Source organism: Bos taurus, chromosome 21 (genome assembly GCF_002263795.3).
Source record: "Bos taurus isolate L1 Dominette 01449 registration number 42190680 breed Hereford chromosome 21, ARS-UCD2.0, whole genome shotgun sequence".
In the NCBI taxonomy this organism is placed as follows: Eukaryota; Metazoa; Chordata; class Mammalia; order Artiodactyla; family Bovidae; genus Bos; species Bos taurus.
This window is the reverse complement of record NC_037348.1, coordinates 5,953,567-5,971,066: the sequence shown is the minus strand read 5'-3', so window position 1 is coordinate 5,971,066 and position 17,500 is coordinate 5,953,567. Positions and strand designations below refer to the sequence as shown.

General features: G+C 45.2%; 1 protein-coding gene and 1 long non-coding RNA gene across 5 annotated transcripts in view; one reads left to right on the top strand and one right to left on the bottom strand.

The window, feature by feature from the left end:
- ASB7 (ankyrin repeat and SOCS box containing 7) overlaps positions 1 to 3,407 on the top strand; it is a 55,667-nt gene extending 52,260 nt beyond the window's left edge. For 2 of the 4 annotated variants that reach the window (XM_005221718.5, XM_059878983.1), the window contains one exon: positions 30 to 3,407. In XM_005221718.5, coding sequence (XP_005221775.1) covers positions 30 to 169 — 140 coding nt within the window. In that variant the 3' untranslated portion in view covers positions 170 to 3,407. The remainder of the gene's footprint in view (positions 1 to 29) is intronic. The other 2 variants (NM_001192151.1, XM_005221719.5) reach the window with 2 other exon arrangements.
- A 344-nt stretch (positions 3,408 to 3,751) lies between these two features.
- Positions 3,752 to 5,971, bottom strand: LOC112443223 (uncharacterized). Its single transcript, XR_003031542.2, has 2 exons — positions 5,565 to 5,971; positions 3,752 to 5,330 (listed from the first exon to the last, which is right to left on the bottom strand). It is a non-coding gene; the product is annotated as an uncharacterized lncRNA (long non-coding RNA).
- Between the last annotated feature and the right edge of the window lie 11,529 nt (positions 5,972 to 17,500).

Here is a 17,500-nt window from a genome sequence, read left to right as displayed (position 1 = left end):
GTAACATTTTCTTTTTTCTGTCTTTTTAGGACAGCCCAGAAACTTGCAGGACCTGTGCCGAATTAAAATTCGACAGTGTATAGGCCTTCAAAACCTAAAACTACTTGATGAACTACCAATTGCCAAGGTCATGAAAGACTACTTAAAACACAAATTTGATGATATCTGATACACAGAGAACTGTGAGCAAGATTAAGAGTTATATTCCAGATACTTAAAAGGCTTTTTGCCTTGCACAAAGTATATCCTATGCAATTTCTGATTTGCTGTGAAGTCAGAAAGCAGGTATACACTTACAGGTTTTTTTTTGTTTGTTTGGTTGGTTTTCATTGTAGGGGGGAGATTTTTTTATACACACACACACACACAGACACACACACACCACATGCTTGAAGGTCTTAATTTGGTTTCTTGGTCCAAGTTTAAGAGGTCCAAGCTTTCTATACAATATTGCATTTAAAACAGTTGTTTTTCCAAAATGACACAAGCAGGTTTGGAGTGGAGAATTGACCCTTTCCAAATTTACAGTTTCATTGGCGTGCACAATATTATAAACCAGCAGAGCACTTGTTACAGTTTGGAGGCACAGTTTCACCCAGGGCATCCAGGGTTCTACTGGAAAATGCCCTAAGAAATTTTTTAAGTAATGCTGTCACCTCATTCATTTTAATGAGTACAAATTGGCTGTTTCAAACTGTTCTTTTTCTAATTAACGTAGCTTTGGATGACTTAAACCCAGTCCCTCTGCTTTTTGTTGGTGTGCTCGTTTCTAACTTACTTTTTTAACAGCTGTAGTACACTACCTGGAGACGTTGAGTCTCAACTTCTGTCTCTAGTTGAATTGTGCTTTTAAAACAATTAATGGGAAAGAAAATAACTTTATAAAGCCCGTGTATTCTGTTTTTAAAATAGTGCCTCCAGTGCAATACTCTTTCTGGTGTATTTTATCCATTATTTCACTTGATGTTCCTCATTCCACAGCTGGCTTTGACATGCCTGTGAGAACAGGAACTGCCACTTTAATTTTAATTGCAGAACATAGAGTCAGTTGCAATTTCCATTTTAAGCTTTGTCTTTTACTTCAGTTTAAGCAGAAAATTTCATGTCCTGGTGGTAGAGTATTCCTTAAAAATAGCCAAAATACTGTTAAATCATTTGGCTTTAATGGATAAATAATTTGGGATGGTTTCATGGTGTTTATTTCTTCCCAGTTGAAATAAAATGTCTAAAGGGTAAAATTTATAATGGGTGCACATTTGTAAGTCTGGTTAATTTCTAATATGCTAATTAAGCATTTCCTATCTATTTTAAAGTTATACACAGAGACGCTCTTCAGAACAGTTATTTTCTGGGTTGATCGGCATATGTTTGCAGTATACACATAACTATGATAAAGTGTCAGTAAGAGTGGTTCCGGAGGTGTTAGGAATCTGTGGTGATGCCCTTGGGAATGAGCCCTGTGCTTGATGTGACATTGTATTAGTTCCAGAAGCAGCTTTAAAACTATCCCGGTATTGTTCTTAGTGCTTTGGGAAATTTCAGAATATTTACACACCAGTAATAAATTTATTATCAGAAGTGTACAAAATAAAGGGCTTCTCTTGTCTGAGTTTCTAGTTTTAAGTCATCAAGTATAAAGTTATTTCACCTGAAAAGTATAACTAAGTAGAATTAGGAATCTCCTCTGGCTTTATCCTTTTTCAGAGCCGACAGTGATATTTCCTCAAGCACAAAATTTATTCTCTTGGATGTGGAGTAGCTCTGGCATCAGATGCCTGCTCTGCTGGGCCTGGGCTGGGAGCAGGTTTCTGAACAGTGGGGAGCTTCGGGGAGAGGGTGATGTGAGGGATCACGGATGGGGTACGTAGCCTCTTCCGCAGGGAACCACTCAGAGTGTGGCCAGTTTTGCAACCATCCAAAAACTGTACTGGGATGTGATAGATAGAAATGGGTGTTCTGACTTTTTTCCCATAAAAAATATCTCCAAAAAGTCATCTTCTGAGAGAACGTCCTTGTGAAGCTAGGAGCTGAGCTGTGTCCTCTGGAAACCGATAACCAGGTCAGAGCTAAGACACACTTTTGGCATCGGGGACCTGGCATGGCCGGAAGTGGATGGCGTTGCTGCTCCCTGAACCCGGGCCAGGGAGGCAAGGACATGGGAAGGCAGGCAGAATCCTGTACTTTGAGCAGTGATGTTACTGTTATGTCTGCACAGGGCTCATCTCCTCATGTGTCTATTAATTTATTCAGTTAGTTTAAAATGATTTTCTTTCCCCAGCCATTCAGAGATCTCCAAAACTAAGTTCACCACTGAGTTAGAGTCAGGAAATTCCAAGTAAAAAGATCAGATGAAGGTAAATTCTTTGTTCTATATTGCTGCTTAGACTTCAGGAAAAAAAAAAAAAATTATGAGAGTTCTTCCTGGAATCAGAATTTCTATTTAATGAAGAAGTGTATAATTCCATTATTTGTTTGAGGTTTGATTTTTCTGGAAACTTGAAAAGAATGTTTTATTTTTGTTGTTACTAGAATCCCAATCACATATCATCTTTAACAATAACTAAAATGTCTCAAAGTCGGTAACTGGTGGAATACAGGGATGAATGTGCAGGTCTGCTCTCCAGTTTGATTGGCAGAGAAGCACTCTGTAGTAACATGAGAACAAATGTTTTCAGAAAATCAACTGGTTTTTCCAGAATCTTGACTGAAATGTTCAGAATAGTATCAAATTTGTCACTGATCCTTCTATGTTCCTTTTGAAATTTATTATTTAAGCCTGTTACTAAACCTTTATAAAAATATATTTGGCAAGTACACCAAAGACACCAGCTCATAAAAGATTATGATCATTAATGAACTGCAAACCTCATCTTTTGCAAACAGAAGATTTTTTTTGTGTGTGTAAATATTTGTGTTTATAAATGTACAGCAGAGTAAGGGTGTTTTTTAGATTATTTAATTTCCATATTTCTAAACTATTTACTACAGAATAATCCACACTTGTTAGTTTGGAGGACTTGACAATTTTGTTTTTTTAATTCATTATCAGTCATGCTTGGAGCAGCATTTCCGCTAGAGAATTCAGTGTTCTGGCAGTAGCAAGAGTACACATCTGGAGCGTGAGGGAGTCTAGCTTGATTTGTCAGATACACACCCTACGAGACGAGAATGTGTAGTTTAATTACCACAGTGGACCATACAAAAACTGAGGTTCTAACTTTGGTGCAGAATTGCTCATCAGCCCAGAGTGTCATTGGGATGAGGCCCTTGGCCCACAGATTAGCTCTCATGTAACTCCTAGTGTGTTATATCATAATGTATTTTGTTCTTCCTTTGTAATGTAAGTTTTGCTTTGGGTCAGTTTGAATTAAAAAAAAAAAAAACACTTAAATCTGGTTTAAAACATATTGGAACTGTGTTTTATTTCTAGTCTGCCTTAACTTTTTAACACTTCCAGCTATTTGGTCAAAAGAAAGTGAACTCTGTCTTTTATTCCTCAGCATTTTAGATAATTAAGAATTGGGTAAGAATGTAATACAGGAAACAGCACTGTTTCAGATCGTTTAAGAATCCCCCCACCCCTGCCCTGCCTTTTAACACATTCTTCAAATACCCTCCAACAAAAGACTGTCTATCCCTTCTGCGTGTTGATCCGGCACTGAGCCTTTTGGGGCCAGATTCACCTCTGCCTCTTCTGACTGAGGACAGAGTTTAGACCACAGCGTCTCTAAGCACAGAACAGTATATTCAGTTAAACAATGAATTTGAAGTAGTTTATTAGCTTGCAAGAGATATGACAAAACGACTTTGATTTCATACTTCCTCTGTATCCCATAGCACAGCTTGACTTAGGAGAGGCCTCAGACTAATGAGTGACGGTGTGCTAAGAAGGGAGGGCAGACGACTTAGCACCTCGTGCAGAAACGCAGTGTTTTCAGCCATGGCCTTGTTACAGACTTGTCCAGGATTTGGCACAAATGGAAGCCAAGAATGGGACATTTGAAACTATTCCTAATGATCAGCAGGGGAGTTCAGATGTGAAAAATAGCTGTGTTGCTTGGAAATCTTGAGGTCATTCCTTTTCCAATATGATGTAAGTAGTGTATTGTTTTTTCAGCTGAAAGACAATTTACAAAAATAGCTTACTAGCTATTGATAAAACAGATTATCTAGTTGATATAAAAAAAAATTTCCATGTCCCATGTAGTTGGGTTTCAAAGATAAAAGAAAGTGGACTTGTATCACTTTGTATTTATGTAACAATGTGGCTTTGTGTTCTCATGACACATCTTACAAATTTTGATGTTAGAATTTATATTAGCTTCAATACCAGTAAAGATTTTAAATATCCACTGCCAGATACTGTTATTTAGGTTAATGTAGACTCCTGAGATACAAAGATAGTTTGTCTTTATTTTATCATTATTTTGTCATTACCTGTAAGGTTTATAGTAAGGTCTCTTAATTCTTAGATAAAAAGCAAAAAGGTCAACCAGCATATGGCTCTGCTGATATATAGTGATCAAAGTCTTAAATTTCTCTAAGAGCATGGTACATTTTGTAGATATTTATCTTCCAGAAAAACTGATGTTTGAGTGACAGTTAAAATGCTCAATCCACTTGATAAGACTGAAGTCCTGTGAGAGATCGTCATCGTGTGAATAAAACCCAGAAGTGGCGGTGGTGTTGCAGTGCGTGAAGCCCTCCTGTGAGTGCCTTCCACCAAGGGCTGCTGCTTCCATTTCTTACTCGCCTGTGCCCAGAGTGTCTTGAGCTGCGTTTCAGTTGTGCATCCACGGGCTAAGTGCTTTATCAATTCTGAAGATCCATAAACCATTAGAAGTAAAGGATCAGATTAAAGCAAAATATTTCTCCTCTGTTGCAGATGCGGCCTCAAAAACAATCATGTAATCATGTGTAGTCATTATATTTTATATTAAATCTTGGTTTGTTCCAGCATCTTAAAAATCACACTCGGAACCTTTTTTTATGTTTCCTTGTAATTAGGAAATTGTTTTAAATGCATAAAAGTAATTTATGTTACATTATGTAGTCATTAAGTGACTCACTTGCTGTGAAATAGTGTTTTATGAATCAGAAGTGAGATGGCTGCATTTGGACAAGGGGATCAGTTGAAGCTGAGCAGCTCAGTTATGTGATGAGTAGACTGACGCTTTGTGACCGACACAGAGGGAATCCAGCTGCAGATACTTCCTATTTTATCTGGCAAACAGACTCAGATTTTTCTTGCTTCTCAGTCTTGAACTAATGCTGCTTTTCTTCCTCTGATAGTTCTGGGTCAGGTCACCACTCAATTTTCTTTTTCTTTACTGAAAAAAAAAAAACAAAACACTTGTGGGGTGGACTTACTGTACATGACCATTTTATATTTCTCTAGAGGTTTTCTAAGTTTTCCTCTCTTGCTTCTGTCCCCTTAACCCTTTAGTGAAGCACACACGTGCACAAGGCATGGCCTCACCCCGTTGCATTTTTTAAGTTTTTGAGTTCTCTCCTTACATGGATGGGAATGCAGTTTAATATCATTAGGAAATATAGTGCAATACCATTTAAGAAGACTAATAAGTCTGGGCTACATCCGTTTTCCATCTTGGGTAGCACCAGAGAGAACAAATTGCGTTTCTTCCTTGTTTATTACCGACGTTCTTTTTTTTTTTTTTTTTTTACCACCGATGTTCTGAAGAAGTCCTTTTCTTTAAGTCCGTTGCTCGGCGACCTCCTTAAGGACAGATCCTGGGCCTCATTTGCCTGGATCTCACACAGTATTTGCTGGAAGAGCCATAGGTACATGTGGCAGTTGGTCATCAGCCAGTTACTTTATTTCCTCGAGCCTCCAAGGAGCCCAGGGCCCTGTGGACGGCAGCATCAGCGTTTCTCGGCTCCAGATCTCGGGCACCTCCTGCCAGGACTGTGTTTTCCTTCCTCTCCTGCGCCCCCACCTTTCAGCCCTCTCCTCCCCTCCCCTCCCCTCGGTGACGTGGTCCCTGAGCCGTGGACCCCCGTGATTGTGACATGCGGGCACCAGGGTGGCAGACTTCCAAACAAGCCCCGGTACTCTGGTCATGAGACATTCTTCCCGCCGGGAGTCCCCCCTCCCGGGGCCCCCACAGTGCGCTGAGCCACTGAAGGCTCCCCTGCCTCCCCTTGCAAGTCCAGCGCGCTGAGGTGTCTCCACGGGTCACGGCTGCACCCCGTCGTGTCCCCGGGCGGCCCTGTGGGGACTGAGGTGCAGCTCCCGGCCCGTCACCCCGGGTGTGCCCTCGCCCTCTCCCATGGGCGGCGTGGATGCCCTCCCTGTCTGGGGAGCGGAGGAGCCCTGCTGGCTACGGCGGCTCACCGTTGGTCCTTTCTGCTGTGCTTGCCTGGTGCTCTCACGTAGTGGGCGCTCAGTCAGTATTCTTCACGTGAGTTAATCCAGTCCAAACCCTTTTTTTTATAGGCAGGGGAGCCCTTCTCTTACGGGTGGAGGACTGAGGTGGCTGGGAGCTGTGGCCCTGCCCCAGTGGCGGGCGGTGAAGGCTCGGCTCCAGCTCCCCAGCCCCGGGGTCCTCGCGATCCTGGTCTGCCGGCGGCTCAGCCCTCACTCACGTCAGGTGTTTCTGTGGAACGGAACTCGGTCACTTGTTAACAGCAGTGATGGAATTAGATACGTTTTGGCGAGAGTTGGCAGGGCTCATGACTTTATACCTTCTGGATTTAAAGCCCATGCATCCACAAGACTTAATTTCCTACAAAACACTTGCTGAGAGTTCCATCTTGGGCTTCACTATGCCTTTTTGAATAATCTTGACTGTAAGGAATTAGGTTTGCGGGGTACCCTTAGGAACAGCATTGCCAGCCTCTGGTTCTGATTCATTCTGTGTTTACAAGGCAGGTTGAGTAACTGCGTGGATGAGGCTGCACAGAGATGCCAGAGGTGTTTATACTCAGCTTGTTTGTTTGTTTCAGTTTTCATTACAGGCAGCTAAGAGATTGATCCACCACCATCTTTTCATCATATATTATGATCCCTCACATTCACAGTGTATTTTTCTGTTGAGAGAGGAGTAGAGAGAGGAACTTGGGCGTTTTGACTTAGAATTAAGTGGAACTGAAATAAATAATATCCTTGTGTTACATAGCAGTTGTGTACACTTCGAAATAGGTGTTTCTTACCTAGAGGCCTCAGCTGAAATTCCTGTAAGAAGCTGATTGATCAATTTATCTGTCAGATAATGATCTCCAGCAAATAGAAAGTAAGACTTGTTTGTTTAGATGTGGTGAGCTAAGTGGACCTGCCGACGGAGGACGTCATTTGTTAGTTTACCCTGACTTAGCAGTCCTTGAGGCTGAGGTAACTGATTCAAATATACTATCCATAGAACATTCTGAGGTCTTATGGTTAACATTACAGTGGCTACATCAGTATCAAGGTAGTCATTTCTCTTCCAGCTTCCTGTTGAACCCAGGCAAAGTCACCATACATCCCCACCCCTGGCAGGGGTTTCTAGAGCGTGAGGTGGAGGGGGTTAGGGCCTCCACCCTCGGATGTGATACCAGTGATGGAGACATGCAAGTCCCTTGCCTCCTGCCTCTCTGTGTGGGTAGAGCGGGCCCCTCAGGAGGAATGTACCAGGTCCATGGCCACAGTCTGATGACAGACAAGGTGCGCCAGGAGCCTGATTCTGAGCCAGGCGGAACTGGTAGCAGCCTTGCCTTGGGCCCTTTAAAAACTACGGGACACTGCCTTGCCTGAGCCTGCACAGCTTTGCTACCGTGTCCTAACCCAGCGTGGCCTAGGAAGCAGCAACTTTGCTGGAGCCTGTTCAGAACATTTGTCTTTTGTCCTGATTCCTGTTAAGTCCGTCCTTAGGTATATCTGCTCCATAACATGTAAATAACAGGTGTGTGATGCCATCTAGCCCAGAGAGATGTGTGTGTGGCTTAGAAAGAATGCCTGAGATTGGCAGTATGAGGTTCTGATGAAAGAAATGTGTTAGAGAGGAGAGTATGGCTCTTTCTTCCCTAGGGAGGAGTATGGGCCTGTGGCCCCTCTGCAGAGAGGTCAGCTGTAGCAGGGCTTCTGTGTTGAGGGCCACCTGTGGACTTAAAATAACTTGGGCTGGTCACATCCGGAGGGGATGGGAAGCTAAGGAGGTGATGGAGGGGGCACCAGGTGTGAGTACCTGGAAGCTGGTAGTCCTGTGGTTGGTGGGAGCAGAGGAGGGGTTCCACCCTGCTGGGCATTCAGCCTATCCCAAGCTGGTGTCCCTTGGGGCGGCTTCTCCAAGACATTCCTGTCCCAGCTGTGAGGATGCCCTTCCCTTCCAGTCCTAGTTGAAGGGGTCACCCTGCAGTTCTTTCTAGGGGAGAACATAGTCTGCGTGTCCATCTGCCACACCAGAAGTGTCTGGAAGGCAGGGATCTGGCCTTGCCTTAGGCTTTGTGGCCCAGCAGGACCAAGACCTGTGAGGAGGCAGGCAGTGGTTCCCAGATGTTTGGGGAGTAAGGAGGCAGGTAGATAGCCCCTTCACAGCCCTGGGGCCAGGTAAGAAAGCTGGAAGGGAACCGACGCTCGACTTGTTGCATGGGCTCTGCTGCTCTGCACTTACTCTCGCTCAGTTCTCACCTCCCCTCTGCTCTGTGGGTGTCTTAGTCGTTTTCACAGTGAGGAGGCTGACCTGGAGTCCTCCCACTCTGGTCTTCCCCCCAGCTCTGCTGGGCCCAGGTTTTCATGTCTCCTCGCTACAGGAGCTTCCCTGAGCCTCCCAACAGGAGGCTCCCCTTCCCCAGACTCCCTGCCTCTCTCATCACAGCTACCAGCTGCTGTTTTTCCTCTGTGCCTCTGCTCCTCAAGTTCTTCATGCAGAACTAGGAAACCCCCTTCAGGGTGTGCAGATGTGTGTGTGCATACACGACTTTTCTGGGGAGGAGGGTCTGGGCCGGCGTGTCCTCAGAAGGATATGTAGCTCCCTAGTGTCAGAACCAGCACACAGGCTGACCCCTGGAGCAGTTCTGAGCATCTGTCTACCTGCCAGCCCAGTGCCAAGGGCAGCTCACCCACCACCTTGGGGTCCTGCCCGAGGGCCACACTGAGGTCAGTGACAAGCGTAGTGCAGACCTCCTGCCTCCAGGGTGCAGAGTCCCTCTCGGGCCCTGACGGCTAGGGCTTGGGGGCTGCTCCCTGGGCGCCCTTCTCCCCCACCTTGTCATTTCCTTGCTTAACTGTTTCCATATCGGTCCTGGACCAGGGTTTGCCTGCAGTGAGAAGGAGGGGCAGAGAGACCTGTGAAGCTGGAGGGGACCTGGAGGTCCCATGCCACAGACCCGGGAGGAGAGGCTGCCAGCCTTGTCTGCGGCCTGGCAGCAGGGGTGTGGGCTGGGCCAGCCTCCGGTCACCACGCCCTCAGTCCTCTGCGGGCTCCCATGTTGTCTCAGGGCTGGGGTGGGAACAGGAGCAACCTGGAGGGTCCTGGGGTGAGCCTTGATGTTACTCATCTGCCTGAGGCCACCCAGAGGGTCCCTGTTGCCAGCATGGGCCCTGCAGGGGCCCACGGCAAGCAGGACCAGGGGATGGCAACTCGGTTCCCACTGTTGAGCAGGTTGAGTCCCCGAAGTATGTAACCCCTTGTTCTTGACACTTCCGTGCATTAAGATAAAAGGGCAAGTACACAGGCTCCAGTATGGAACATCTAAACCATATATTATTCTGTAGAAGCACTTACGCATAAAGCCTATAATTAACTGCCTAGTTTCATGGAAATGCTTGATGTTTAGGAAGTTATTAGCAGGTTCCAGAAAAAAAAAAAAAAAAAACTGATCTGACCTGAGGTTAACTAATACCATTACTACCTTCTTCATCTAAAGTTTTTATAAATTAAAATGTTCTTCAATCACCTGTTTCAGTGGATTCAATGGACAGAAATAAAATGCCTGGTTAGTAGAAGCTCATCATTACATGATAGATAAGTTGAGCTGTTCCACCAGTCAGAGTGGACCCTGGTAACGGTAATAAAGCTCCTGAGAGCAATTCTTTGGTCTTCCTGACGCAGCCGAACTCCAGCCTAGTGCTGCTGGGAGGTTCCTGACACAACCTTCACAGACTCCACCCTCGTGTTCTTTACTGAGATGTTTACAAAGTCAGGTGAAGTTTGGAAATGATCAGTGGAGGACTGCTTCCCCATTCAACACATATTTTTGGATCATCTGAAAGGGGCCAGCATCATGCCAGCACCAGAGCCAGCCAGCATGGGAGCCCAGATGATGAGGAGTGTGCCTGGGAGCAGAAGTGGGGCTGCGGTGGGAAGCCCAGGTGTGTGGAGACTGGGTAGGGCTGTGCGTGACTGAGGACCTCCACGTTCTAAATTCAAAATGTGTACAATTCCCGGGGTGTGGAATTCTGGTGCGCCACTGTGTGCATTACTGGGTGTGGGGCTCAAACTTGAGTGGGCATCAGAATTCCCTGGAGGACTAGTTAAAATATTGCTGAGCCTTCCACAGTTTCTGATGCCTTAGGGCTGGGATGGAGCCTGAGAATCTGCGATTCTAATACAGATAATGTACATACTGCTGGTTTGGAGACTCCCTTAGAATCAGTGCATTTGAGTATTAAATCTAAGCTCTTCCATGGCAAATAGGAGAGAATGAGAAAAATCCAACAGTTAATATGAGATGTTACAGAAACCGCCTACCTACTTGTCCATGGTTGTGTGTATAGAAGTTCTAGTGATTGTTAGAAGCCACATGTGAAATGAGTCCCCTTGTTTTATAGGCTTCAGCAGTACGTGGACTGAGAACTTCCAGATGTACAAGCTGGGTTTAGAAAAGGCAGAGAAACCAGAGATCAAACTGTCAACCTCCACTGGATCATGGAGAAAGCAAGGGAATTCTGCTTCATTGACTCCACTAAAGCCTTTGACTATGTGGATCACAACAAACGGGGGGAAATTAAAGAGATGGGAATTCCAGAGCATCTGACCTGCCTCTTGAGAAACCTGTAGCAGGTCAAGAAGCTACAGTTAGAACCAGACATGGAACAACTGACTGGCTCAAAACTGGGAAAAGAGAACAATAAGACTGGATATTGTCACCCTGCTTATTTAACTTATATGCAGAGTACATCATGCTAAAGGCTAGACTGGATGATTCACAAGCTGGAATCAAGATTGCCGGGAGAAATAGCAACAACCTCAGATAGGCAGAGGATACCACTTTAATGGCAGAAAGTGGAGAGGAACTAAAGAGCCTCTTGATGAGGGTGAAGAGAGTGAAAAAGCTGGCTTAAAACTCAAAACCTAAGGTCATGGCATCTGGTCCCATCACTTCACGGGAAGTAGATGGGGAAACAGTGGAGACAGTGAGAGACTTTATTTTCTTGGCTCCAGAATCACGCAGATAGTGACCACAGCCATGAAATTAAAAGATGCGTGCTCCTTGGTAGGAAAGCTATGACCAACCTAGACAGCATATTAAGAGGCAGAGATATCACTCTGCCAACAAAGGTTTGTCTAGTCAAAGCTATGGTTTTTCCAGTAGTCATGTATGGATGTAAGAATGTTGGACTATAAAGAGGGCTGAGCACCAAAGAATTGATGCTTTCAAACTGGTGTTGGAGAAGACTCTTGAGAGTCCCTTGGACTGCAAGGAGATCAAACCAGTCAATCCTAAAGGAAATCAACCCTGAATATTCATTGGAAGGACTGATGCTGAAGCTGAAACTCCAATACTTTGGCTACTTGATGTGAAGAGCTGAATCATTGGAAAAGACCCTGATGCTGGAAAGATTGAAGGCAGGAGGAGAAGGGGGCAGCAGAGGATGAGATAACATTATTGACTCAATGGATGAACAAAATTCTTAAAGAGATGGGAGTACCAGACCACCTTACCTGTCTCCTAAGAAACCTGTATGTGGGTCAAGAAGCAACAATTAAAACTGGACATGGAACAACAATGGACAATGAACATGAATTTGAGCAAACTCTGGGAGATAGTGGAGGACAGAGGAGCCTGGTGTGCTACAGTCCATGGGGTCAGAAAGAGTCAGACATAACTTAGCGACTGAACAACAAGCAAGTTTATGGGTAGCCTTGAATAGCTCTCTATGTGTTATGTGATCAAAGATTACACATCTTTCCTACCACATGACAAGCTGACTGTATGTCTAGGCCTTTATGTCTCTAATTATCTTTTGCAACTGCCTAATTTAAGTTGGGCACAGACAAAACCAGTAGCCTGTAGTTCTATTATCCTGCTGTTATTATTCTTCAACCTAGTTTAGCAGCTTGTAGATAATATGTCTGCCAAACATTAATCATGACAGCCCTGGCCTGCTCGGTGGTGGGGGACACTGACTCTGGCTGCTCCAGCCAGCATGTGCCTCAGCACTGCCTACAAGGCAGGCGGCCAACGGTGCGTCCCACAGATGTGAGAAGGACAAGCAGCATTTTCCGAAGTGCTGATGGCAGGTGGTCAGGCTGGGTGCAGCCTGAGGTCCCAGGGTGGCCTGAGGGAAACCCAGCACCCGTGAACCCTTACCCAGCCCGTGGATGCAGCCTGGGCTTCTTGGGGCTAAGCTGTCATTCCCTACTTTAAAAAAGGAAATCAAACGAATCAGCTAGGAGATGAGTGTAGGTTTGCACCCATTGCGGCTGCTCCCGGCCCAGGAGCCACTCTGAGAGCCACCAACATGGAGTCATCCTGGGATGTCCTCTGCCCGCTAAAAAGAAGAATCAGTTACGTTTAAAAAAAAAAAAAGTTTTAACGAGGTGTAATTATTATAGAGAACTTGCACATTTTATTGTTTACAACATGATAGGTTTGATTGTTACCACTGGAAAGTGGAAAAACAGAAACTTGAAGAAAAGGAAATATCCCAAGTGCCTCCTACAGACAGGTAAGGAGCGGCCCAGGTTACAGTCCTGAGGAGAGGACGGCCGTCGTGGGGAGAGACAGGTTGGAACCGACGAGGCAAGGACAGTGCAGAGTGGCATCCCAGTGAGGACCTCCCCGAGGGGATCTCAGCCCACTCCATGCTCCGAACCCTGGCTGGGCAGGTCTTGGAATGGTGACTGCAGGCAGCCTGTGCCCTGCCAGGCACGTGGACTTCTAAGGAGGGTACAGTGGCTGAGGCAGAGTTAGAGGGCCAGATCCTTTACCAGGTGAAGAGGCTTCATGAAATATATAGGGCCTTTGAATTCTTGGAAGGATTTTACCAGTCCTATTCTCCAACCCCTGTATCTCCCAATATGTCTAATCTAGTCTTTTCCTCAGAGAAGGCAATGGCACCCCACTCCAGTACTCTTGCCTGGAAAATCCCATGGACGGAGGAGCCTGGTGGGCTGCAGTCCATGGGGTCGCTAGGAGTCGGACACGACTGAGCGACTTCACTTTCACTTTTCACTTTCATGCATTGGAGAAGGCAATGGCAACCCACTCCAGTGTTCTTGCCTGGAGAATCCCAGGGACGGGGGAGCCTGGTGGGCTGCCGTCTCTGGCGTCGCACAGAGTCGGACATGACTGAAGCAACTTAGCAGCAGCAGCAGCAGCAGCAGCAGTCTTTTCCTAAAGGATGATGCAGGGGAATCCCCAGCCTGGTGGTCCAGAGTCACAAAGACCCTGGCCTGCTGTGATATTGGTTTTATGTATTTGGGATCTGGCTTGGGGAGAGGCCACATGAATATGACAAAAATCTAGATGTCTAGGTCATGAGTTCATGGGTGTTTGTGCTATTTTTCTCTGAGCTTTCATTTAACATTTTACCAAATAATCAAAAAGAAAAGTCATTTTCTTGCCCCCTTGATGGTAGATTCTTTGCAGACTGGGTCTGTTTTGTCCTCAGTTTTTGGATTCCCACACAGAGACTGGCTCGTTGCTAACGACCACTTGTTAGGTAGAAGTTTGGTCCATTGAGTTGAGGAAAGTGCCTCCTAAAATTCTTCAGTTGTTAGTGTGGAGAGGCGTCTCTCTTGACACACAGTCACTTGGACCTGGTGCCTCCTACCGCTGCAGTCAGCCCTCTGGTGATCGAAGCGGGAGGGGTCGGGAAGCTGCCTTCCCAATGTTTAAAGCTCTGGGGAGAAGAGGGAAATGCAAGTGACCAGTGCAGTGAGAAAGCAGGGAGGCCACAGGAAAGCCCCAGACAGAGCTCTGCGGAGGAGCACTGCTGGTTTCAGCTCCCGAGATGCTGCTGCCCTTTCTTTCTGATTAGCTTGCCGGAGACAGAAAAGGTCTGTGACTTGGGCGGCACACGGCCCAGGTTTAACTGGCTTTGCTGGTAACTGGTTGTATGACGCTGGGCAAGTTGTTTGCCAAAGATAGAGGAACCGAGCTGAGAGCTCCTTCACCTGCCACGACCGTCTGATTCTAAAATGGCAGAGAAGACAGGACGGGGGAGAATAGGCACCCGGGCCACGGGCCCGGCCACGGGCTGCAGCCTGCGGTGGGTGTTCCTTTCCTCGTCCCCACCCAGACTGTTACTGCAGCTTCTTAGAGGTGCTTTCTGAAAACACTGGAATCCATGCTCGGGTCCAAACCGCTCTGGCGAAGGGTTTAACACCATAAAACTCACTTTGTAAAAGTGCAACAGCTGTGATAAATAAGCTTAAGCCTCAGTAATCACTTTTTCACTTTTACCAATTACGCTAGGCTGCTTTGTGACAGAAGTTAATACCAAGGAAGAATTTTAAAGAAGCCTCATTTTCCTTGTCTAATTAAATTAAATACTTGAAAGGTGATTCACATGTTGATTCCCCCCTCCATTAGTCAACTGAAAATTACAGGATCTTTTAGGAGCTGGAGCCCCGTGACTGCCCTGCTCAGCCTCCAGGGTCAGGGAGCCCTCACCCCTGGACACTCTCCTGCCTGCATCCCAGCCACCTGTTTTTGTGTGCAGCTGTCCGTGGTGGGGCTCTTGGGCCACCACTGCACAGGAGAATTTACGGAGCGCATGCTTGTTAGTTTTTAATCCTTCCACAAAAAGGCACGAGATGCCTTTGTTTCCAGGTGTTTAATATTCCTACCACACGGCAGGTCTCTCTATACCGAGAAACCAGGACAGCCTCGTCCTTGCCGTCTGTCTGTGTTGTAAACTCGTAAGAGAATTCACCTGGATTGAGAGTTCCTCAAGTCAAAGTCTCTAGTCTTCCTTCAAGGTGACAATCTGGATAATTTAAATACAGTAGATCCTGGCAGTTTATTTCAACAGTGCCACCCAGATGCTGTACTTTGAAACTTGAAATGGTTTTCTTTATTTTCTAGTTTTACACTGTGCTTCCTGCTCCTTTTTTCTGAGATAGCACATATGCATGTGTAGAAAGTGTAGCATGCTCCACACTGGTATTTTCTTGAACACATAATGGGCCCTGGGGCATCAGGGAGCCTGGCTGGTGGCATTGAGTGTGGGTGAGCTTGCTTACCCAAAAGTTTGAAGAGTCCTCACCGGTAAAGTGACTATCTGGTGTAAGTTTTCATGATTGGATCAAATTACCAGTTTTCATGCTACATTTCCAGGTTGTCTCTCCTGATGTATACAATAATTTTGTGTGTGTTTCAAAAAGTCCTTGGTATTTCAAAATGAGTGTACACCCTTAAAATGTAAACAATAAATATGTATTAAGTAAGAACTGGAAGTCCTTTCTCTTTTCCTCCCAGTGGTAACTATGCAGTATGAATTCTAACAGGTCTTTCCCTATGAATTTAGTTTTACAAAAATGATCTCTCTGCAGTTTATCTCTACTCATAGAGACCCTTTCATGTTACCATGTTTGGATGTATAGATGTACCTAATTCTTGTTAATGGCTTAATAACATTCTGCATTCAATTTTTTTCCTTTTATGTATATTAAGCACCTTCCATGTGCCAGGTGCTTCTCCAGGGACTGGGGTTATAGCAGAAACTATTTTGTATTGTCTGTTTCTTGCTAACTTCTTTCTAGAATCCAAAGTATCCAATCTGCTTCTCAATCACTATATCATCAAGAGCTTTTGTTTTCTGAAATTTGCTTAATGTGTGTTTTAATTGTCTACATTAAACTGTGAACCCCATGAAATCAATGGCATTGCCTATCTTATTCACTGATACAGCCCCAGCACTAAAAACAGTATTTGACAAATACTAGCAGCTCGAAGGCACCCCACTCCAGTACTCTTGCCTGGAAAATCCCACGGACGGAGGAGCCTGGTGGGCTGCAGTCCATGGGGTCGCTAAGGGTCGGACACGACTGAGCGACTTCTCTTTCACTTTCATGCATTGGAGAAGGAAATGGCAACTCACTCCAGTGTTCTTGCCTGGAGAATCCCAGGGATGGGGGAGCCTGGTGGGCTGCGTCTATGGGGTCGCACAGAGTCGGACATGACTGAAGTGATTTAGCAGCAGCAGCAGCAGCTCAAAACCTATTGAGTCTCTGCCTAGCTGAATGGACATGTTGATGGACACATAGGTAAATAGACGATTCTTGTGTTTCCCACGAATAAGGAACCACAGGAAGAAGTAGAACTGCTCACTGATCCCTTTCTTGGGCTTCCTTAAACTTCCAGAATAGTCCTAGTTACTTTAGACAGAGATGAGATTTAGTCTTATTTCTATTTATTATATTTTTATACAGGTGTGTATTTACCCATTCTTTTATCTCCATAGCCTTTGATTTATGCAGACCCTCATGAAATGGCAACCCACTCCAGTATTCTTACTTGGAGAACTCCATGGACAGAGGAGCCTGACAGGTTACAGTCTATGGGATTGCAAAGGAGTAGGACACAACTTAGTGACTAAACAACAGCAACTCAGTAAATGTATATCAAGTATTTGTATATATTACCTACATAATACAATATACCTAGAATATAGCAGACAGTAATTTATATATTTGAGTTTGAGTGAACTCCGGGAGTTGGTAATGGACAGGGAGGCCTGGCGTGCTGCAATTCATGGGATCGCAAACAGTCAGACATGACTGAGTGACTGAACTGAACTGAATATAAATTAGCAGTAATTTATATATGTATATGTATAATACATGCTATCAGTTCAGTTCAGTTGTTCAGTGGTGTCCAACTCTTTGCAACCCCATGAACTGCAGCATGCCAGACTTCCCTGTCCATCACCAACTCCCAGAGCTTGCTCAAACTCTGAGTTTGTCCATTGAGTCTGTGATGCCATCCAACCATCTCATCCTCTGTCATCCCCTTCTCCTCCTGCTTTTAATTTTTCCCACCATCAGGGTCTTTTCCAGCGAGTCAGTTCTTCGCATTAGTTGTCCAAAGTATTGGAATTTCAGCTTTAGCATCAGACTTCCAGTGAATATTCCGGGCTGATCTCCTTCAGAATGGACTGGTTGGATCCCCTTGCAGTCCAAGGGCCTCTCAAGAATCTTCTCCAACACCACAGTTCAAAAGCATCAATTGTTTGGCACTCAGCTTTCTTTATAGTCCAACTCTCATATCCATACATGACTCCTGGAAAAACCACAGCTTTGACTAGATGGACCTTTGTTGGCAAAGTAATGTC